A 25107-nucleotide genomic window follows, 5' to 3' on the forward strand; every position below is an offset into this window, starting at 1 on the left:
ACTGAAGTCATGTGGATGTCTGAGGAATCTGAGTTAGAACTGGGTCCTGGGTTTTTAATAATATTAGATAAATCAAGGCTGAAGGTTGATTCAGGTTTAAAGAGCTCCGATCAAAGCATTTGTTGTGGCCAGAAGAATAGCTGATCTGCTATTGAATGGATCTAATCTGCTGGTGAATGGATTACAAGTTAAAAAATTCCCCAACATGGTTTGACATACATTATGGACAGTCTCGACAAGTCAAGAATTGATGTGGCTGATGTAATTTTAATACGGCTATGAGTTGCTGGTTTAAGGCTATATGAGTAAAGGACTGTGTTTTTAGATTTCAGCATAGAATGAAAAGAGGGCATTCAGGCATTCAGTTCCAACTTCAGTTTACTTACTTCTGCTGCTAATTCTGTAAAAGCAAAAAGTAATGTATTTACTCATGTAAAAATAGTGTACACATTTAAATCAAGTTCATTATTTTTTAGAATATTCTAAAACAAGACAAGTCTTGTTGTAACAAGACAACAAGACTCTTTTAGATAAGATGAGATAAGATAATCCTTTATTAGTCCCACAGAGGGGAAATTCTCAGTGTCACAGCAGCAAAAGGGTAGCAAGACACTCAGATGCAATTGTATATTCTTTTTTCCAGAGAAGAATGCAGTGGCATGAGATAAGAACCTGTTGTGCTTATCTTCAAGCTGTTGGAGGCACCAGAGTGGTGGCTTTTACGGTTATCTGAGCTGAATCACACAAGCAGATTTTGTTTACACTTGTTACTAAGGGCTTCTTCACACCTGCCATTAAAATGCGTCCTGGGTGATCCAATGCAGCACAAAGGTGGCCAGTGACCAGCACAAAGTATAGGTGTGAACAGGGTACAATGTGTCTCGACGATGCATTGTAATCTGATCACTTAAACCACCTTTGAAGGTGGTCAGAGACGCATATGACCACATTATTTTTGTAAACTTTAAAATGTTATTCATAGTGATATTTTCTTTTTGGGCGTATTTGTACAGTCATTCATTGGGACTGGACGTTTTTCATATAGTGTTTTAAGTTTGATCTATATTTATAACTTATATCACTGCTGTGATATGAAAAACACCACCCTTTTTGTCAATTTTCTGGATGAACAGACCAACAGAAATGCTCTAAACTCTTGTGTTACATTGACTTCCATTTAAAGTTGACAATATTTTTGCCTTCTCCTGTAAAGTCCCCTTTTTTCATTGGACAGCAATGAAATGAACCTTTAACCACATACCAAAACAACTTCTAACCTTCAAACCCCCAGTCATGTTTTGATGTCTGTAATATCAGCAAAACCATATAGGAGATTTTTTTCAATCGCAACCATTTGAAATTGTAATGAAAACTGTAGTCAAAACTGACAGTCCTGACAAAAAGTCTAAGAAGAAAAAACTCATGAAAGAAAAATAAATGAACCAAGCTGTATTGATGTGCTGCTGGAGATTTATTGTAATGAGCTCACCAGAGGAAATGCATGAGAGATTTTGCCATCCGGTGGCAGTTTGGCTCCAAAGCCATATGCAGGGAAAAGCTTGTCACTGTCGTAGTCCTGGATGATCTCCCCCACCGCCTTCAGTGCCATGGCGTAGGTGTTCATCTGATATGGACTCATGTAGTGCAGTGAGGTTGGCTGGGCTGGGTTCCCTGAGATCAGAAAGGGATTGGGAACACACTTTTTTTTAGTATGGCCTAATGAGCAGCTTTGGGATTAAGCATGAGTCCCAATCCGAATACCTATTCATTTTGATGTCAGGATGTGTGAGCACACTGTCAAATAAATTATAAATAGAAATATCCAAATGGCCTTTGGTAGTGTATTTAACAGTATTTATGCTCTGTATAAATTTCAAGTTCAATTGAAATTATGAATAGGACTGAATATTCAGTTATTCGAATATTATTTATTCTTCATAACCCCTCTCATTGATTCCCCCAGGGTCTTGCAACAAACAGGAAAAAAAAACGACCCAGTGCACCCTGGGCAAGTCACCTACAGAGTGATACGGCCCCTCGCTGTGGGTCAGCACATACTTATTACTGCATAAAAAAGCAAGGCTTCATTGAAGTCAGGAATTCAACCAATGATGCATTGAACGACTCAGTGGTGGTCTGCATCACGATGCAAAACTACTAGATAATCATCTGAGATCTGAGCTGCATAACAAGCTGGATTTATGAATGACTGTAGGCAGAAGGATGGGTCTGGCAGGAAAGAGGGTTTCTGAAGTATCTGGTGTTCTATGCAGCTGAATATTTCATGCTTAGTGCATCATTCAAGCCTTCTTTGTTTCAAATGAGAAGCGTGAGACTGTACACACCACTTGGGATCAAGACAAGTTCAGCATGACTGTAGGTAATTCATCATGCATGTACTGTGTCATTGAATTACATACACTATTCAGACCTTGAACATATGAACATTTCGTTTTTAAAGATTTAAACAAGGCAGGCATTTTAATTAACTCTGGGTTGGGCTTTAAAAGACGAAAAGATGACCTTTAAATTGAGGATTAGAGTTGTAGGTGTTGTTTCTACTTAAAACCCCATTAACCCTCTCATTACTCATAACATCAATGGTACTTCTCCTTGTGGTTATTTTTGTATTGAGGAAATAGTCTGCTCTCATGCTTTGTACATTTCTTCAGTTTTTAAGTTCATGGAAGTCCAGCATCCAGCTTCCATTTCTAAGTACAGGGAAACATGTTGAAATAGTAAGTGTTTCAAATAAATATGTATTAGCACAAACTTACCATTTGACGCAGTGAAATCTATAGCCACTGTGAAGTTGAGCTGTGTCCTGAAGGCCAAAAAACACACAATTTTACCCCATTTGTCAAGCTAATTAACTCTGTTCACATTATAAGCCTCAATGCCATTCCATTTTTGCTCAGATGTTATATTTCATCAAGTATGAATGTGTGGATAATTGATTCATTTTTGTCAATAATGTGAACAAACCAGTGTCCTAAAATGACCCGCATGCACACATCCAAATCAATAATGTCATGCGAAGGAACTTCATGTGTCACCAACAGCAGCAAACAAATGAAGTAGACACACAGCGTCTTTCATAGCGAAGATCATTTGCTCTGAGCAGCTCTTAGATATTTATTACTAGAGCAAGACGAAGGCAGACATTTTGTATGCATTGGTTTTGCACTGTTTACTAACACTAACGTCAGGTTAGGCACTGCTGCAACACTAACATTGTGGAATTGCAGTGGAGAATAACACACATATGAATTCTTATCTTATCTGTCTTATTTAGGTCTTCTTAGCCTAGTCATTTTGCCAGGACAACACATCCAATGTAGATTTGACTGGTCATATGTTACCATTGGTTTTTGTAAAATCTAATTTCCTCTTATCTTTAATTTAATGACTTACCTTTTATCTCACTGGTAAAAAAATCCAGTTAAAAAATGACAGCTTGGTTGCTCCAAGACTCAACATTCAGAGTCCATTGTAAGGACATTGAGGAGAACTCCACAGTGTGTACCCTTCTTTCTCTGCATCCTTTTTAACCTATACTGTAATTGCTTGGCTATTCATGCTGTCACAGTCTATGTACAGTCAGAATCTCACTTAGCTCATTCACCCAGCTAGATACACTGCTAAGGAACTCCTAGGAACCCTGGGTCTCTGGAATTGTCAATCAGCTGTCAACAAATTCGACCTCATCATAGGATTTGCAACTATACTTTCCCTTCACAGCTTGGCACTAGAGGGAAAGATTTGGACCACCCCAGGAGAACACACGGACACCTGTTGCCTTCTCCACTGCTTTACTCTCCCATACCTGAAGCCATCCCAAATGTCATCTTCAGAAGCAACTGTACTTCACCCAACCACAGCACTGAATCAGGCTGTTTCTTTGTGTAATTCTCTCTTCCACATGTCCTCAACTCCTCTCACACCTTTTTTGAAGGTCACAGTCAAATTTGACAGTTACCTTCAAGAGGAACATTAAAATACTTGTGTTCAATGTTTCCTCCAACAGCTTGCTCATCTCTACCACCAATTACTTCTTTTCCAGAATGACCTTCAGGTACCACTGCTAGCACACTCTACTTGGCCTCCTCTGGACATTTTGCCTAAGGATCATTGTCTTCCAGCCCTTGGCTTCCTGAATTGAAAGAAGATTGCTGCATAAAACAAAAGAACTACGGTCATAGCGGCAAAGGCCAGATTCTCTCCCTCATGACAACATATGCTCTCCACTTCCTGTCTAGTCACCTCCCTTCCTTCTCCGGAGGATGCCATGACTTCCTTTGGACAGTTCATCAACAAATTAAAAATCTGTAAGTCCAACCAACTGTAAGTTACTGTAAGTAACCAACTGTTCTTCTGCATACAAAACGAAGAATTACTGACTGTCCCACAACCTCCACCACTGAGCCTGATTCCTACCATACCATTCCAAGGAACCTCATTGATATTGTTCCATTTCTGACTTCTCAAGTTTGCCTGTTTCACTGTTTGAGTTTTAATGAAAAGCTTTTCCCAGATTCAACAAACACTACTACTATACTATAACTATAACTGCATTTCACACCATTTATTTTTCTCCAAAACTCTAGAACAGGCTATCTTGACACAGCTTTCATGGTCTTCACATCTTAAGAGGAACAACCATCTTGAGTACAACCAATTCAACAAGTTCAGACACCACCCTCTTGTCAGTCACAGAGGCTCTCCATAAAGTAAAAAAAAAAAATAATACAAATAAAAATACAGTAAAAGCTGCTCTTCATTCAGCGTCCTCAAGGTCTGCTCTTGGTTTTATTGTACTGCGTCAGGGTACGGTTGGGTTCTTGTCTTGTAGGTTCGATTCTCACAGTTACTTCACTTTGTAGCATTTTGTAAGTGGCTCTGATCTACTAGGTCGGAATTTAACTGTTCATATCCAGGCTCTGCTTTAACAACACAAAGAGTAAATGCGGTGTGTAAATGCAGTTTGAACCAGTATTTTTAAACAGAAATGGATTGCAAGTGTAATCTATTGTTTTCTGCACAAACAAATCAGCAACACTTAATGGATTTCTGAGTCAACCAGAGCCTGAGGCATTTAAATGAGGCACAAAAATCAACAAGCATGACTCTTCAGCTTACCCTCCTCTGATGAAGTCTACAAACGTGTATTCAGATTCAACTTTAAATGACAGCAGTGTCACCTTTAGAAAGAGAAAAACACATTCTTATGAGGCGCAGACACAAACACACACACAAACACACACAAACAGGCAGTGAAAACATAATGAGTTCAATCAGGTACGCACTGTTCCAGAGTTGACATATTTTTTCTTCTTTCCTTTCTTTTTTGGATTCAAAACCTGAACAAAGAAAACACAAAGATATGTGTTAGAATATACACATTATGGACAAAAGTATTGGGACACCTAGATCATACACCTACAGGACATGACATCTAAGTCTAAATCCATATGCTTAATATTGAGTTGGTCCCACTTTGCAGTTCTAACAGCAGATTTGGAACTCTGCAGTTATTTAGTCAGCAAAACGTTGGCGACTATGCGTCTTAGCATTCGGCGACTATGCATCTTAGCATTCAGCCACCCCGCTCTGTAACTTTACGTGGTCTGCCTCTTCATGGCTGAGTTGCTGTGGCTCCCGAACCCTTCCACTTTTCAAAAATAACACTCACAATTGATCATGGAATGTGATGTGATGCACTGAATTTGGCTAACTCGAAAGCTTTATTGCCAACAATAACACAATATTTTCCCTTATTATTGTCAAAAAAAATAATAGACTGAAGGGAGAATATGTTGATATAATATATTTTATTTATGTAGAAATGATGGACGCATTTGAATCAAGTAAGCGCAATGCATTTCTTCTTTGTGGTGTTTGCAATCTTCAATATGACTGAGGCAGTAATATGTTGTGTAGCCTGAGGCCAGTGGTGGCTGCCCTTACCTCATACACATTAAACTGGCTCTGACCTCGGGACAACTCTCTGTAACTGGTGGTGAACTCTCCGATAAAGTCATGACTGCAGGAAAGAGAGAGAGAGCGACTATATTGAGAGACAATCACTCTTTATGAATTCTCCAGAACATCTATCCCCTCTCAGCCTTTCATTATGTGAGTGACATTTCCTCAAAATCATAAAAAAGGACTTGTGCCATCCATTCTCTGGCACTGGACCTCATTTGTCCATCCACCCATCCATCCTCTTTTCCATATCTTTCTGGTGAGGGTCACGGTGGGTCCAGAGTCTACACGGATTCAAAGGCACAGAAGAAAGGAAGAAAAAATGCCAGTCCTTTATAGGGTATCGTACATTGCCATGGGCAATTTGATATAGCCAACTCCTGGGAGGAAACTGGTGCACCTGGAGGCACACCAAACTCCTCTCAGACAGTGACTGGAGAAAGAATTTAACCCACAATCCTTGTCGCTAGGAGCTGCGCAGCACACACACCACCTGCTGCGTGACCAGGCCACCCAACCTCATCTGTCCTGCTCTTAATACATTTACAGTGATATTTTCAGCAACTTTATTAATGTTGGTAAATAATGGCACTTAACATGAAAATATAATTTTAAAAAATTATTTGATTTAGAAGGTAATTTAGTATATTCTATGACCCAGAAAAACATCAGAGACTACCATATATTTACTTAATGTCCTATCAGAACACTGCAAGTAAAAAATATTTATTTTTCAGCATTTAACAAAAAATTGCACAGAATCTTCAACAACTAATACAAGATCAGATGTTTCTTTTATCTTTATTACAGCTTCTATTATTTTAGGAGACTTGACTTGATATTTTCACACTTCCAAAATTTAGTCTTATAAATTAGAGCATTTTCTACTCCTCACTATCCAAGTCATCCAACACATTCAATGATGTTGAAGTCCAGACCCCTCAAGTTTTCAAACCAAAAAGCACCCAGCACCGTCTTCCATTTTAGGGGTCGAGAACTCCAGGTAAATGCAGACGGCAGGCATAAACATAGCAAAAGAGTGAACATTGCCTATGTTATTACATGCATATGCCACAGTGGTTCCATGCACACTCAAAACCTAGTGGGCAGAGTATGAGTTACACTTACAAGTAGATTGCCCTTACTCTAATCTGTCAAAATAAGGTCTGATCTTTTGATTTAGATGAACGAGTGAATCAGTTGGCAGTACCAAATTGGGAGAAAAAGTGACAAATTTGACAAAAAACGAAATGTATAAAATTACTTATATAGTTGAATAATTCAATATATAACTGAATTTACAGTAATTAAGAGCTGTGTATCTCTTGGAATAAGAACATCATGGTCCTAACCATGGTCATTTACCTTTTCAATAAATATTTTATTTTATTGAACTGAAATGGCTTTTTTTTTTACTGAGGGTACAAAAAGGGTTAGACATATGGATCACACTTTATGCCCTGACAGGTTACAAATAAATGTGTGGTGTCTGTGTGTGTGGGTGTGTGCGTGTTTGTCACCAGACAATAACTGTACAAGGTCAAGGTAAGAAGAAATGGGACCTGTGTCATTTCCCTCTTGTTGTCCTGTCTTTCATTGACAGCACACACACATACACCTTCTGCTTCACTTCCATCAGCTCTTAACTCTTCTCCTCCTCTTATCCTTGCCCTCATCCTTTCAGAAAGTCATGTAAACTCACAAGCCTCTATCAGCAGAGCACTGGCCCGTTCACTCGGACATGTCCCAACCTTTTAGCTTGACCGGGCTACAGAAAGAAAAGAGCAAGGCAATGATGTACAGCAAAGAGCAAGGATATAGAATTTACCTTCCGTCTCTGTCCCAGTCATACACATCTACCTTAACGGTCCTGCAGGAGGGTCAAAGAAGAGAGTGGAAAAGATTCACAGAGATGGAGGAGAGAAGCAGAGAAAGGAAGATAACAAAAGAAGGAGAGTGAGGATGAGAGAGACTGCAATCACATCTAGAATATTGTGGAAAAAACTGCAATGCAAATATTTTGAGCATCGTACAAGCTAACGGGCCAAAGCAGACAAATATAGGGACATCCTGGGGACGTTCATGTACTTGTTATTCAGATTCAGTCCAGTTTGTTGTGGGCAAAACAGATAATTGCTGAGAAAAGCTGGGAAATCACTTACGGCAGCACAGTCACACATACCCAGAGAATAAAAGCCCCCCACCAACACCCAATCTTTTGTCATTATTTGGACATTATCATCAAAACCTTATTTTTATTCAACAGTGGGGCCGCACTCCTGCAGAGTGCTTTTCACAGCTGTCCTGCAGAAATGGAGAACAGTTTAGTTTTGCATTTGAATAGAGACAAGCACTCTTGTACCATCTCAAAGATGTGAAAGTTTGGTTTGCTGTTTGCATAGTTTTCACAACATTCCATGTACAAACAGTGGCACTGGATTTATCTGGATTTTCTGCATGTCTGCTATATGGCAGATTCTTCAGCCATATACTTTTATGTTCCCGGGATATATAATTATGTTAGCAGTACTAAAAAATAAACTGCTTAGCTATCAAATATGTAATTTTTTATCACCATCAAAAGTAAATATGGGCCAAAATAATATTTTTTTCACGTTTATACATCAATATTTTGTTAGTTTGGCCTTGTTAGTTTATCCCCAGCCCAGACTCCAACAAAAAAGTGATCAATTCTTAAAAAAACTTGTGTTTTTATAATAACCTAAAAAGACACATTATGTATTATATTATATCTAACCAACTTTTACATATTCATGAACAATACATTACCGCAACAGCCTTTGATTTCTTGACAAATAAAACTTAAAAAGAAAATATATAAAAACAATTATTGATTATTGATTATTATTGATAATTGTATTTTTTAAAAGTTATGATAGTAAAGAATTAAATGCATGTATAGATGCACTAATATATATTTGTGTGCATGTTAAAATTTTTTGATCATGCTTTGAATATTTGTGGGCATGAACTAAGTTCTAAATCTCTGCAGAATAATCCCCCCTCCCCCGCGTCAGCTATGCATACATTTCTGCATATGCCCTTTAATATGCTGTCCTTGTGTGTGGATGTGTTTGAGTCAAGCTGGTTTGCACAAGCTCTAAATCTCAGTGTTGAGTGCAATAACACCAGCGCTGGCCTGATGAAATAATCGGCCGACTGCTGGCATTATTCTGCCCACCACTGAGAGCACCACAAATCCCACAATCCTCCTCTCTGCCTGCGGCTGAACAAGCCATCCAAACATATGCAAGCTTAGCAAGAGGCGCCGGCTCCTTTTGGCTCTGGCAGTAGATACTGCCTGAGGGTAGAGTGCTGTTAGGTTGAGACTGGCCTGAGTAGAGGCTGCTATGGGTTAGGATTGGTCAGCATGCACTCTAAAGTTTAATATCCACCCCCTAATGTCCATGCCTCAGCTGCTAACAGAAAATAGTCAATGTGTGTTAATGTGCTGTTCATCAATGACAAATGTGTATAATAAGTCAACAGGCACTATATATTTATTTATGGGAGAATTATGTCAACACACAGTGCATGTGTATGGGGCTGCATAGTCACTGATAAGAGTGCCCATGCCAACCCCTGTCCACCAGTGAAAGTGCTTACAATGGACAAGCTAGCCAGATCTGCTTTGGCAGCCCACAGATAACCAACATATAGGTCATAATTCTTTGGACTATCATTGTATATTATAGTGTAATATCCATGTAAAATCATTTTTGTCAAGTTATCCACCTCTACATGTACTCAACACTCAATACACTTCAAATATTTATTATTATACTTAGCTCTGTTGTCATTATGTCATCACTGTGGACATATCTTAAGTTTTTTCATTTATTTTATGGCTTTCTGGCTTTGTACTAATTATTTGAGATGTTTACAGTCATATAGGGATGGCATATTAGAACTATTTTATACATTTACCAGCAGCCTATTTTTGAAAAAAGTGTACCTCAAAACCCATTAAAAGTTGAGAATTCAATCAGCTCACCTGTCATAGTCACCGTTACACAGTGCACGCACAGGGATGGTGAAGGGCTGCCATACTGGATTCAGTGTGTTTTTGATCACCTCTGTCTTATGGCAGATAGTGAACCTATGACACACAAACACAAATTGTTCCTCATAAATAACTCACACTGACCCTTAGATCAGTGATCAATGACCTTAGATCCACCTTCTTGCAGACGTTTGCTTCCATAAAAAGTCTCTCTACCTGATCCATCTAAATACTTCCTTCAGAAGTGCTTGATCAGCTGAATGAGGGGATATATCTGGGTTGAAGAAGAAACCTGCAGATTTATACCAATTTATTTCTTTCACACCCTATTAAAATGGAAAAAGAGTGGAAAATGTATTATTTTAATTAATACCACATTTGTACCACTTCCTGCTTTTGTTTTTTTAGAATCTTAGGAAGCTGCTTAGAAGAGCCTATAACACCTGATTGGTTGGACAAGGTTTAAGGAGTCTTTAAAATCTTTCAAATTTGCATTACCTGGCTGTTCTTCACAATGACTGTGAACAATCCATAGCCCTAACAAGCTATTTAAGATCTGAGACCTTGTAGAAATGATAAAAAAAGTGATTGGTGAAATAGTGCGCACAGGCTTATTCTGCATAAAGCCGAAAGGATGCTTTTAGTTTGTCATTGTTTGACATTAAAATAAACAGAATTCCTGTAATTAAACTTGTAATTAATTATATATAATTGAAATAATTGTAAATCTAACATATGGTAAATTACAATTACTCTAGATTTCTATGGGCTAATAGACATGTTAAGGTGACTAATATCTACTTGTTGCTGCTTGCAGAAAGAAAAAGAGTAAAGAAGAGAGAGAGAGACCTCTTCCCTGCCAGCTCACTCACGTTCCATCCTCGTTGCTGCGGTAGAACACCAGAAAAGGATCAGATTTTCCAAAGAAGTCTTTCTTGTCCAGTTTGTTGGCACACAGCTGCATAGTAGCGATATCCTGCAGGGATAAACACACACAGAGGGTGGGCGAACTGGGAAAAAACACTTTCACACAGCAGAGAGCTGAGGAAAGTCCCATCTTCTACAGCTGTTGTTCACCACTCTAAACAAACAAGAAAGGCTATGAAAGGGTCAAACTCTCAGACATGAACATACGCAGGCAAATCCTAATATGAAGATATCTAAATGAAAAAAGGACATAATGTTGAAATTGTCCCTTAAACATACAGCTCATGTTGATGCTGTTACAGGGAGAATTGCATCTTTGTCATTACCACTTTATTGCAATGCCACGTTGTTTTTTGTATCATATTTGCGTAAAAACCCTGTAATATTACTCTACTGTGTCAGTCCATATGCGTCAGCTTGTCCATGAGGGGGAGCTCAAATGGCAATGATATCTTTACAGCAGTGAATTAAAAGTGAATTACGCTTGTGAATAATACTGCTTTAAAATGGCTATTTAAAATGGCTGTGTTAAAAAGGTCTCATATGAAAACCCAGAATGGAATAAATATCTCCTTTCAAGGACATACAGAAAGGACACAGGCCTTAACATCCTGAGGGAATATTTACAATCCACACAATTATCCTTAAAAACCAAATATACGCTCAGTCTTCTGTGCACTTGCTCTCCTACACATACACACTCACTCACAGAAAGTGTGAAATGAGACAGCTCATCTGCCTTGTGTAAATATGCTGTAATGAGGGTTTTATCCTGCTGGAATCACGGGCGGTAAAGCACTGGCAAAAACAAACACTCCTTCTCATTTCTCTCTATTTACCATATTAATGTGAGCTGCACATTTCTCATAGCCATCACCCATAATCTTATCCGCATTAGCCTCCCACCTCTGAAGAAGGCTGTAAGCTTTCTCAGGTTATTAAAAATTGGGGGGTTATGTATCTGTTAAGTGTGTATCATAAAGGAATCTTCAGTTACCTCCAATATAATGCTGTTCTCAAACACTGCAGACAGGGGAACTCCAATAAACCACAACAGAGATGTTTCATTTGATTGATAACATCAATCACAATCATTACAGCATAGCTAAGTGTAAAAGTAACAGTAACAGTCTAGTATAACTCAATTGCACATAAAGTATATTGCTCCCTCGAGCTGGCGAGACAGCAGCAGTGAGTTATTAAGGAAGCAGCTTCACGTATGGTGAGCTGAAGAATACAGTAATTGATCTGGAGATATAAAAAGGCCCCAACACTTAAGTGACTGAAGCAGATCCATAGGAAGATTTAACTTGAGTTCAGTGAAGAGTGAAGCAATGGTGTTTAAGGGAATCAGGTAGTTTCTAACTGAAAAAGACAAGAGAGCGAGGAAAAGAAGAGAGAGAGGTGGAGAGTGCCTCCTAAGCTTTCAGAAGCACATACAGTAATTACTTTAAGTATTTAATGTCTTTATTGGCTTAGGACGAGCGTTTAGTGTTGAAAAGCCATTAGAGCACATCTAATGTGGAATTTTGCGACTTTCCTGACAAGCAGATGGTTAGCAGTACGCATCAGTGACGTGACTGATTCAATTTAGCTTGCAGCGCATTACTGTAGACCTTTCTTCTTCATACAATAGCATCACTGGTCTGGCAGATCAAGTGCCAGAACACTTCTACTTCAGCTTTTCCAATTACAGCAGAAAATGCAGCATTTAAAAGCATTTTATAACGCTGTGAGGAGAGCACTAAGCACACATGATGCAACACTTCAGCACCAGCTAAAAAGTAGGGTTGCATGATATAGATGAAAACGGCTATAGACACAGCTTGTCTAGTCCCTGTAGAGAAGTACTGCCAATAGAATAGGATTCTCTGGACCAGATACACATCAACATATTGGCACCATGCCTGATACCAGGTGTGGGCTAGAGGGGTATAAACCCTCCTGCCCTAGCACTGAGCTGTGGAGCAGTGAAACTGTGTTCTCTGGAATGATGGATGGCACTCCCTCCAATATATTGTGGATGAGGTGGGGAGTTGAGGATGAGGTCAGGTGGTGATCATTCAACATCCTGACCTCGCTAATGATATTGTAGCCTTTTTTAATCCAGCCACTGATCAGGTGTCCAAATACTTTTGTCCATCTAGCATATTACGAATGTCTATGACTCCCAATATATTAAACAGACAGTGGAAAATGTGACTCAATGATTGTCCTACACTGTTTTGACCAAAATTATTTGAATTCGATTAGCTGGATCATGTGGCTTTTATTAGCCAAAATATTAAAATGGAACTGGGATTGTCTGGTATTCCAGATTGTCTGGGATGCTCACTGTATTCAATAAAAATGTAGTGACTGATCAGTTGGGTTATTTTGCATATTGTGGCATTTGTGGCATCAGTATTTACAAGGTGAATGTAGTCATAACATTAAGTATTGTTCCAAGCGCAACCCTAAACCCAAAGCGCAACTCTACCCCCCAAGTGCAAACCTAACCCCCAGGCGCAAACCTAATCCCCACACGCAACCGCTTTTCTGTCTGGTGCTCCCCAAGAGGTTAAAAAATTTAAGTTCTGTAACTCCACCCGAACTGGTGACGTAACAGTGAGGAGTTTTCCCACTATTACACAGTGGTGGGTCGCGACCTTCCAAATATTGACGCTCCCACTGGTCACCTTGGCAATGTCTGAAGCAGAAAAGCTTTTGATTGTCTACTTTCTATCATTTCCGTGTCGCACTAAGCCTCACCTCCACATGCTTGCTATCAACCTGCTAACGTGATTGTTTTTAAACCTGCTGAGAGGGTGGAAGACCTGCTGATATTGAGGGTAGGTATACACTCTGTCATTTAAACTTCCTCCCACATGAGTTCTGAAGTCTTGGCCACAGTACAATGGATTGGCATGTGAAACTGGAGCTTTCGGTGCATTACCCCGTTTTTATACTGCATAAGAAAAGCAGCCTTTTATATTATATTTTGATGTAGTGCAGCACTTTTCCCACCAACTTTGTTACAGTTGTTTTACAGTTACTGTGAATGTCTCAGTGAGTTCAGTATGTGAATGTTCCATATGTACAAAATAAAGCTACAATAATCTATTTATTATAACTATAATCCTTATTTAAAGCACATAACTTCACTTTAGGAGATGATATTTGAGCAGCCCTGCTAGTGAGGTGCATAGCAATGTGATGCAAGGACCTTGCTGTCCTCCTCTCACTGCGAACGAAGCCAGTTTTGCTGAGGGGGAAGCCCTGTAACAGATGGTGTTTGGCACAAACAGGAGTGTGAATGTGAATTCCAGCAGCAGAGAATGTGAATTCCCATACCCTACTAGCCAGTGCTTTTACCAGGTGTGCCCTTAAGGGGTGCCTTGAAAGCAATTTCCAACCCTGTAATGGAAGCAACACTGGACACTACTATCCAATCTGTCATTCAGGTCCACAGCAGAAGGAAACTCATAAATGATATTTTAGCAAGGATGCAGTGACTTGGATATTATACATGTAGACATAGATATTGCTGCTACTGCACAAAAATCTTGCATTTCCATTTTTGTCATTTTTCACTTCGTGACATAATGTGATTTCGGTGGTTGTTCTTTACATTGGGTCACAATTTCATAATGAATAGACCAATAGAAATGCTCCAAAATGACTTGTGTCAAATATTTAATTGAATGTAAAAGAATGTTTTTTCTACCCCTGTAAAGTTGCTATTTTGGAGATATGGGGTTTTGACAGTGGCAGTATTTATATTGCAGTCCCCTAAACAGCGCTCATTTAAAATTCATGAACATTCAGCCTGAGCTACTCTTATGAAGTCTTATGTAACATACATGCAGTTGCATCACTGCTGGACTCCAGCACTCATTCATTATCTAGGCCATTATGAACTGGCTGACTGGAGGAACATGCAATCATCTCACCATCCACTTCTGCTAATTGCTGCTTCTAATTATTTAATTATTCCAAGAGAAAAGCTGAAAAAAGAAATAAATAATTCATGCTTTTGAAAGGAGGAATGTTATGGTCCATTAGTTCCCTTAGCTTTAAATGTATTTGATTAAAATGTTAGTCTTTCACTCTCTGCCAGAATTGCTGTTTGTGTGTGTGATTTTTTATAAAGCGATATTTATTATTCAATACAAAGATTCTCTGGTATTCACTCTAATTCAAAAAGATGAGTTTGTGAATGAATAATGCAAATGATTCATTAAAAAGTTGCCAATCATGAGCAAAAACCAGCAACAATAACAATTTTCTATTCACACAGAACCAGTGCTGACATTTAAACTTCATAAAGGCTTCATCTGAATAATTTGAGGCTGAAATGTCAGCATGGTTTTAAGTTTATACAAAAAAGACACATGTATGTGGCTCATTTTAACCATTTTCAACTAATAAGCAGAACATTGTTTAAAATAGTTAAAGAACTAAATGAGGAACTGAATTTCTGTTCCTACTTTAGATGTAAAAAGGTATGGAAGTGTTAAGAGGCACAATCAGGGTTTTATACTATTGGCTTTGTTTGTATACAGTGTGAACATTACCTTCTGAATGTATTTTAAGTTTCCAAGCAGCTAGCAAACCCCACTAAAACCCAGCAACAACAAGAGTGTAATATAGAGCTTAAAACATTACTACTACATCTTCTTCAGTGGTTTTCAAAGTTAATTTGGAGAATTCTGTCCTGATATCCAGGACTTTTTTTCTCAATGTTTTAAGTGATTAATTCTAAATGGTCTGAGAGAATTAGTGGAATAGTAGTTTTTTTGTTTGTCTGTTTGAACTTAAATTTTAAGAAAAGGTTGGGCTAAATGATAACATATAATTATCATGTTTTTGTAGCTGATACCAAGATTAAAATTAATTCCACATTTGTCTTTTAACTTCTTGTTTATGCTGGCTGCTGCTATCTTTACAAATGTGGACAATACTTTTTCACAGATTACCTTCCAAAAGTGAGCTCACAAAAGGACATGAAGTCCAAAAACATTTTTGTACATAACAAATGACTTAAGCCTGATATGACTGCTTTTATTTAGATGGGATGTTTTTAGCTGCTGTAAAAAAAGCAGAGTTCCTTATTTCAGTGATGCAGCCTCTGGTCATTAGCATTAGCAGTAATTTGGTCTGAATGCTGACTAGCCGACAGTGGGGAAAGTCATCAAAAGCCTGGCTTCTGAGTAAATCACTGTAAGTGCAAGATGGGGGACAAAACTAAGCAAATGCAGCCCTTATTACAGGAACTCTTTAAACTAAGGCAAGGAACAGAGAAGAGCCCAGCTAAAGCTAAGCGGAGACTACCTACACAGATTGCACACTTTGCTGTGCCAGATACTGGCGAAGGTGTCCTTAAATAATCATTTAATCACACATAATAATAAACTATAGAAATAGTTTTTTTTTCTTTATCACAGTTTTAATTGTAAACACACACAGCTCCAGGTCAGCAGGGAGAAATGCCTGCAGAGTTCACTCATTCATCAATGCAAGGACATTCGTACCGCAGACGTTTTATGCTGCTTCATGCTGCTAGTCTCTTTTCCCTGTAGTCTGATTCTCAAAATAACACAAATGAATCAATCAGTATGTGCAAGAATAATGATATAGTAAATATTTAATAAACATGACATCAGAAAATGCTTGATTTAACATCGGAAGTTCAAATAAAGAACTATAAAGATGGTGGCGCCCTCATTTTCTCAGCATGTAAGGTGAAGAGATATTTCAGGCAAGATTATTTTATAATCTAGGTTCTTTTTGACAATAGACCTCAATATAAGTGTGTGTATGTGCAGCAGGGGTTAAAACGTTACTGAAGGCACTTTTGGAAAAGGTCCTATCAGGATTTTTCCTGTGTACTAAAATAACGGATTTATATCTGATTTACTACATAATGTACATTAAAGTTATTTTTGTTGTTATTGGAAGAAACCAGCATAGACCCAATCTTAAAAAATGTCCCATTAAGCAGCCAGCTTGGGGCAGCCAGCACAACAGAGCTGCCAAATTCATCACAAATATTAAAACATATCTCAACAATCCTAAAATATGTGGCTTCAAAAATCTCTGTCTGTGTGTTAGAAAATGTAACATCACACAAGCTGTGTCAACAATGGGTGCAACTTAAAGTCGCTGAATGCATTCATTAGAAGGAGTTTCCACAAACATTTGTAATAAGTAATAAGTAATAAGGTGCTTCTAGTGGTTGTTTGACTGATGCCTTGAAAGAACCACTTTCGGTTCAATAAAGATCCCATGTCTGTAACAGAGATATAACCTTGTATGTAACAGAGATAGAACCATGTCTGTAATAGAGACAGATGAGTGGGAATACCTTCTTAAAGGTCACTTGATGTAAAGATTCTATAAAAATGTAAAGGTTCTTCACGCTCACACACATCTCTATCACAAACAAATGTCATAGCATATGTATTTTTTCTATGGCATCATTCAAAGAACCTTTTGAAGCACCTTATTTTTAAGAGTGTATCATGATATATTGGCTGCCACATCATCCACCCTTTTGAGTGTATATGCTGAACCTACCCTGCAGTTGCTGAGTTCCTCAGCGGTGAAGATGATGGTCCCACACTTCTTCCCTGGAATTCCACTGGAATCAACAAAGAGAGAAAGAGAGCACACAGTTAATCATTTGCGAAAGTCCAGAGCATAATCGAAACATCAATACTGCTCTGTGTATGCTTATCTTTGTTTCATTATTAGTGGCACATATGATGGATGTTCTGTGATGGAGAATGTATGTGTGTGTGTATATGTGTGTTTGGCAGCAGTCAATAAGCCTGTTTGTCTGCAGTGTGTGGTATGTATGGACAGTGTGTGTCTGTGTGTGGTAGTTATGGTGCCTTATGTGGAAATCTGAGAGAGTTTATATTGTTCACAACTATCTGTGTATTTAGAGGGTGTGAATGTGTGTGTTGATAGACTTATTTTTTTGGTGTGTGTGTATGTGTGTGTGTGCACAGTAAGTAAATGAGGGTGTTCAGTAAGAAGTTGGTGTGTCAGAGTGAGAGGTCTAAAGGGCAAGAGTGTGAGCTGCAAACACAATTACACTCAACCCACAGGAGAATCCCCATCACTCAATACCTCCGCACAACACACAACCGCTATGTCTCTCACTCAATATTAGCCAGGAAATTACAGAGAAGTGGTGTGAAAGTCCTCCTCGCTCTGTATTAGAGTGGCAGGAGGTGAAGTCAAGAGGAAACAAAGTGAGAAATTTCTGCAGGGTTTGTGACAAGAACAACAACAGAAGAGAAACAGTGAAGGAATTAAAAGACTACCCTGATACTGTTCACTCTAATTTCAATTTATCATAACTTTATTTTTTATTACCCCTTTAAGTACCATGGACAGTTATTTTGATGTTTCTCTGTATTTAGATAAGAACCGAAAACCTGAAGACTCAAAATGCACTCATCAAAGAAGTCAGTGGTGGCTGAATTCTGTCAGTAAACATTTATGCAAACACATATTGTTGCTGAACACTTTCATGAAGTCTTCAGTCAAAGGTGTTCATTAAAAAAGCACCTAAGTGCAGTATAGGGACAAAGGTATTCATTTCATTTTCATTCACTCTTTATTCCAAAATCCTGCTTTTGTTGGAGTACATGTCTCTACTGTCTGTAGGCACACAGCAATCATTCTCCAGGAGAATTTACAAGGAAGCCAGAGTTTAGGACTGAAGGAGAATGATGAAATATTATTTTATAATATTATACATTTTTGTTACCTTTTTTTACCCAATTTCCTCCCCAACCCACTCATTAGTACTCTCCCCGCTATCATATGTAATGCTGGGAGGGTGAAGACTGACACATGCCTCTTCTGACACATGCGCAACCAACCACTGCCTCTTGTTATACTGCCATTTTTGTCACCAGGCATTTAAAAATGCCTTTAAAAATGCATTTAATGCATTCATTGGTTAATGCACTGAGAGGAATATGCTGGGTACCCTGCTCTGAGCGAGTTATCTACCCAGCTGGAAAGAGCAAGGCCAATTGTGCTCTCTCAGGCTCCAGCTGCTGATGAAAGGCAGTTTGACAGGGGATTTTTGTGCGACATCAACTACGTATGTGTTAAATTTAACACTGTAAGTAGCGATTCAACAATGGAAAATAGATTAAACAAAAACATAAAGCAGTGTAGCATAGTGGCAAATGTGTGTCTATAAGACAGGGATAACATACATTATACACAATACCGACAAGACACAGCTGAGAACAATGATTTGTGAGAGGAGTTATAAACTACACACAAGTGACATCGATTAGAGGGCAGAGCTAGGGCAGCAAGGAGAGAAGTCAAGACAGAAGGCAGTTGAGAAACCATGACAGAACCCTCTGAAATGATTGCCACTGTTGGTAAAAACAGAAGACTATGGGGATATCTTTTATCAGCTTTGACTAGAAATCAAAACTACCAACAAAGATATTTTTCCATAGTCTTTCTGCCTCATCTTTATCAAATATGCCAATAATTGTGAAGAACACTATAACTCTTAGAGGTGCCAAAGACATTTCACAAATGACAAAAGCGTACAGATGATCAGTCTGTACCTTAAGAGAAAAATCACCACCTCACACATTAATTTCTCAGCAGAGACTAAATCATATATTCAGAGATGAATGAGGCAATCAATGGCACTGTCATCTCATTAAATGTTATATTTGGAGAAGACAAGAGTGGAATGGGGAATCCCTCCATTATAAATGTCTTCTGTAATAATGCTGTGTGACCTGCTCTCAGCCCTGCCTGAGTGTAAGTACTCTGTAATGAGCAAAAAGAGCAGAAAAGAGGGTTCTGATAAGCACATTACTGCAGCCAGAGCAGACTGAGGGAATGCATGTCTATATAAAAAGAGTGACCATGTAATGAAAATCCTCTTTTAAGCAAGTCTTTCCCAGGGCTTGGAAATATCTGGGATTTTCTTAGGGAACTCATGGGCAAAATCTAAAAAATAAAAGTGCTACAACTTATTCCTTGGGAGATGTCATAGATGATGCACTCTGGAATTAGTGCCACTGTTGGTAAAAACAATCAGAAGAGACCCATGTTTGTAAAACAAGTGTGAAGAAGATCAAGGGAAGGCTGTTGAAACCTTAAACGTTTTACACTATCTCAAACTTGGTTCCTTAGTAGTTCTTCCATGACACAGCTTAAGAAACCCTTTGTAGAACCTATATACACTAAACACTTAAAAACATCAACATGCCTTCAGGGAAAATGCATTTGCTTATGATTCATGGATCACAAAGGTCATAGGAGTTAATTCATTTCAATATTATCCAGAAACTAAATCCTTTCTTCTTGAACAGATGAAATACAGTCCTTTCTTTCCAGGACTGTCATTATATTGGTATTTCTGTCAAAAGCATTTAAGTGAAACAATTATAGTATTTAATTACAATTCAATGCAAATCTGAGTTGTGTGGAAACCTACATGGCCCAAATTATCATTTTAATTAGTTAGTTACAATCACCAAAGATTTATTAGGAACATATACTAATACCGGGTAGGACATCCTTTGGCTCTCAAAACAGCCTCAGTTCTTTGTGGCATGGATCCACCAGATCTTGGAAACATTCCTTTGAGATTCTGGTCCATGTTGACATGATTGCATCATGCAATTCCTATAGATATTTCATGAGCACTTCCAAGCTGCAAAACTCCTGTTCTACCACATTCCAAAGAATTTCTATCGGATTCAGATCCAGTCACTGGAAAGCAGCCTCAGGGAAGCACCCTCGGGGAAGCAGCCTCAGTTCTCAGTTCATCCATGTTGATATAATTGCATCATGCAATTCATATAGATAGTGTCAGGAGCACTTTCAGGCCATAAATCTCTCATTTATCCACATCCCAAAGGTGGTCTATAAGATTTAGATTCTGTGACTGAGAATGCTACAGGAGAACACCGAACTCATATTTACTGTCATGATAATGAAACCAAGTCTGAGATTCAAGATGAAGATTTATCTGACCAGGCTATGTTTTTACGGTCTTCAGCTGTCCACTGTTGGTAATCTTGTACTCATTGCAGCCTCAGCTTACTGTTCTTGGCTGACAGAATTAAAACCCACTAAGGTCTTTTGCTGCTGTAGCCCATTCACCAGCTGTTGTGCACTGTGGGATGCTCAAAGTTATCTGAGTTACTGTACCCTTTCTGTCAGCTCCAACCAGTCTGTCTACAACAATGCATTTCCTGTCATTCACTGGATGTGTTTTCTTTAGGGATGTCCTGAAGTCTCTTATTGCTGAGTATATTCACCTCCCTGAAATAAACTTAGAGACTAACTCACACCCCTCTGACATGTGCACAGCCAGCCACACCTCTTTTGCGAACTGCCGCTAATGTGACATCACCAGGCAACCAACCCGCCTGGAGGGAAGCGCTGTGTCCCTGGCTCTGATGCACCAGCTAGCAGTCGCCAGTGACGGCCAGCACCACTCTAGTGTGATGTAGGGGAGAGCGCCATCTACCCACCCTAGATAGAGTAAGGCCAAAAGCTTTGACTCGGAGCCCCGGCTGCCGATGGCTAGCCTCTGATCACAGTGACAGCATCTTAGTCCTCTGGACCACTCGGGGCAAGAATTTTGGGCTTCTGGCACACTGCAGACTCTCTTTTATTAACTCTTTTATTTACCTTTTGAGAATGTCCTTACTGCTGCTGGCTAGGAATAACATCTGTTAATGGCACCCTGAGGACACCAGACAACACTCTGAACTAGAAATTGGACTGGGATTAAGATAGCTACAACCAGATCTATTAAAATATGCTTGGATAAGCCCCAATCCAGATCCACTGGATCAGATCGGGACATCCCTAGTTTTCTTTATTCCACCATTCTAAATAAACTCTAGAGAATGTTGGGCTGAAAAGGCTCGTTTGACACCAAAAATCATGTCACAATCCTGTTATGTCACAAAATAAGATAAGATAAGATAGTCCTTTATTAGTCCCGCAGTGGGGAAATTCACAGTGTAACAGCAGAAAGGGATAGCAGGACACTCAGTTACAAAAATTTAGATAAATAAATAATTTACACTATATACACACAATATAGATAAGAATTAAAAAAGCAATAAACAATATTATTTACAGTAAAAGACTCTTAATTGCACATGGGGGTGGGATATTGCACATAGTATTCCCTGAACATGAACATGTGTGTGTAGTTAAGTGTGTGTGTATGTGGTTAAGTGTGTGTGTATGTGGTCCGCTGGGAGCAGTGCTGGTTGTGTAGTCTGACGGCAGCAGGAAGGAAGGACCTGCGATACCGCTCCTTCACACACTTGGGGTGAAGCAGCCTGTCTCTAAAGGAGCTGCCCAGTGCTGCCAGAGTCTCATGCATGGGGTGGGAGCTGTTCTCCAGCATGGATGCCAGCTTGGTTGTCATCCTCCTGTCTCCCACCACCTGCACTGGGTCTAAGAAGCACCCCAGGACAGAGCCGGCCCTCTGATCATGTCATGTCATCTAATTCACAGGACATCACTTTTCTTTTAATGGTTGATGTGAAAACTACCTGAAGCTGGTGGACCATTTGCATGTTTGTATGCATTGCAGTACTGCCACACAATTGGCAGGTTAGATAATTGCATGAATTAATGGTTGTGCAGGTTTAGATTTCTAATCAATTGCTCAGTGAGCAATTTAGTCACTTTTAACATCAGTAGAGATAGAGTAACATAAAGTCTGCTGTTATACTACACAAAACTACAGTTCAGTTTGGGCTTGCTCTGAACACAACACAGAGTCTAACAAAGATATTGATGTTGGCAGTGATGGAAAAAGGGGACAGAGCAGTGCTGCTAAAAGTAACGCTAAAGAGAACCACACTGTGCCTTGCTCCCAGCTTGTCTTACAGACACCAAACTGCCTCATAGCTTTCAGCGACTCAATTGCAAGGGATGTGTGAATAGTAACATCTGAATGTCACAAGCATGAGCTCATATTGGTGCAGATGTAGGACATGAGTGAGTGAGTGTATGATTTGATGCATCATTTTTTAGTTGAATATAGAAATGCTGCATTTGTAACTGTTTATCTTGCTCTTGTAAAATATCTACACAAGCTTTGTTTCACTAACTAAACACTAAAACTAACTGTACACAGAAACTACATTCCTGTTAACAGCCCACATGATACAACAAAACAAGAACATTAAAATCTATAATAACATTATATCATACCAAAGAGACTATGGCTGAACACCTTTTTTGGACCACATTGAGTAGGCTTATTCCTTACTCTTACTAACAGGTGTAGGTGAGCTGAGGGACTAGAAGGCTAGGTGAGAGCAGCAGGCCACAAGTAGGTGTACAGAAAGAGGTGTATGGAGAGATAATGACAGCACCAGGTAGTTTAGTACCAGTCAGGTTGCTCTATTTCTCACTCTCGAGCCTGCATTGCCTCAGCAAGCGACTTGCATCACTTTGCCAATATAGATAAAAGTGTACCATACAAGTTCTTCTACTGCACTGACGTGCTTTCTGTGAAGCGCACAACTCTGTGTAATGGAATTGAAATTGGCTGAAATGAGGATCAGTGACTTGTTTGCCACAGTGCCAGGCTGTTGTTAAGGCACACATGTGAGCACACACACTTTCACACATTCTTCCCCTCCTGTCTTGCTTCCGCTGCAATGGATCCTGAAGTAGAAGACAAGTTAAACCGCACGCCGGCAATTATAACATAATTAATTCTCAAGGGTTTCCGTTCTCTACTTGAAGCATTAATAAACGCTGCTGTTATTTTCACACTCCTGTCCACTTTAGTGAAAACGGATCCTTATTAAAGTCCAGTGCTTAATAATCTTTTGAGCTTAACAGCAACCTTTTGTTGATAGTTAGAAGGCTGAACACGACTTTAGCCAAACTCCAACATTCAAACTTATCCACGGTCCAGAAACCACGCAATAAACAGTTGTAGGTAGGTCTGAAAACTCTAACTCTAAAGCTTAAGGCCTTAGAGTGAAACAAAAGACTTTTAAGAAGGTCACAGGTATGAAGAGACTGCAGTGTGCCGCTTGAGGAAACAGGCTAATTGCAGGAGGAATGCTGAAAAAGTAGCTGCGGGAGATAAGGAACGTTAGCGTTTGTAGCTGTGGGCGACCGGAATGTTCTACACGGCTGTGGGAGATTGCAGCATGTGTAGTCTGCTCCTTCTGAGGGAATCTCCAGTAACATCTCAGCCGCCTACCACTCATCCACTTCCTGCAGTGAAACCCCTCGAACAAACGCACACACTCACATGCACACACCCGCTTTACATAATAAGACTTCGGACACGTAGTCCACCACTCTCCTACACTTTTACTAACGCACAGTCAAATGTGACTAGTCATAAAAAAAGAGAGAACACACACACACACACACACACACTCAGAGAAAAGAGAGGTACATAAGGACTCCATCTCCCACTCACAGGTTACACAATCAGAAATATAGACTCCATTATGCAACAGAGCTAAACATGTAGACTCACATACACCTACACAGAAACAACACACACACACACACACACACACACACACACAGACACTCACACACAATACACACACATAGTTAATGCCTCACTCTCTCTCTCTCTGATACACACATTCACACATACACACGTCTGCTTTTATTTAAATTAAAAATACTGAGTCACTGTTTTAAACAGCTGTGCAGATGTGCTGACACATCAACCACAAGATTTTTAAACGTCCTCTGACGACGAGGGCGACTCATCATTCATACCCGTCGCCATTTTACATATTTACATTCAATGAGCAGGCACTTACTCACACATCTAGCATGAGTGGGCAAGAACAGCCCACAAACACACCAATATGGACAAAGTTGACACTTGCTACTTTGTACCTGGCAATTTTATCAGAAACACCTAACATCTAGGTGCACTTTGCAGGTTCTCTGTAGGTTCTCAGACCGTAGACCAACTTTTAATGCCCAACTGGTCTGCCCTCCATCTATCAGCAGGTCACGTTTTTAAACAGCTGTACAGATGTGCTAACCCTCAATTACAACACTCTTTAAAGACGAGGGTGCTGCTCAAACAGCTGCTCTCCTCAGTGAGTATGCCACTTGCTACTTTGTACTTGGCCATTTTATCAAAAACACTGCATTGAGTAGGT

General features: G+C 39.3%; 1 protein-coding gene across 1 annotated transcript in view; it reads right to left on the reverse strand.

The window, feature by feature from the left end:
• The window catches only part of LOC140560282 (copine-9-like), a 111578-nt gene that overhangs the window by 13184 nt on the left and 73287 nt on the right, over positions 1-25107 (reverse strand). Inside the window, exons 8-16 of the mRNA XM_072684620.1 lie at positions 17495-17558; positions 10882-10985; positions 10001-10105; positions 7814-7855; positions 5968-6043; positions 5307-5360; positions 5140-5201; positions 2778-2824; positions 1490-1671 (exon numbers count right to left, since the gene is read on the reverse strand). Coding sequence (XP_072540721.1) covers positions 1490-1671; positions 2778-2824; positions 5140-5201; positions 5307-5360; positions 5968-6043; positions 7814-7855; positions 10001-10105; positions 10882-10985; positions 17495-17558 — 736 coding nt within the window. The remainder of the gene's footprint in view (positions 1-1489; positions 1672-2777; positions 2825-5139; positions 5202-5306; positions 5361-5967; positions 6044-7813; positions 7856-10000; positions 10106-10881; positions 10986-17494; positions 17559-25107) is intronic.

Source organism: Salminus brasiliensis, chromosome 7, assembly GCF_030463535.1.
Source record: "Salminus brasiliensis chromosome 7, fSalBra1.hap2, whole genome shotgun sequence".
In the NCBI taxonomy this organism is placed as follows: domain Eukaryota; kingdom Metazoa; phylum Chordata; class Actinopteri; order Characiformes; family Bryconidae; genus Salminus; species Salminus brasiliensis.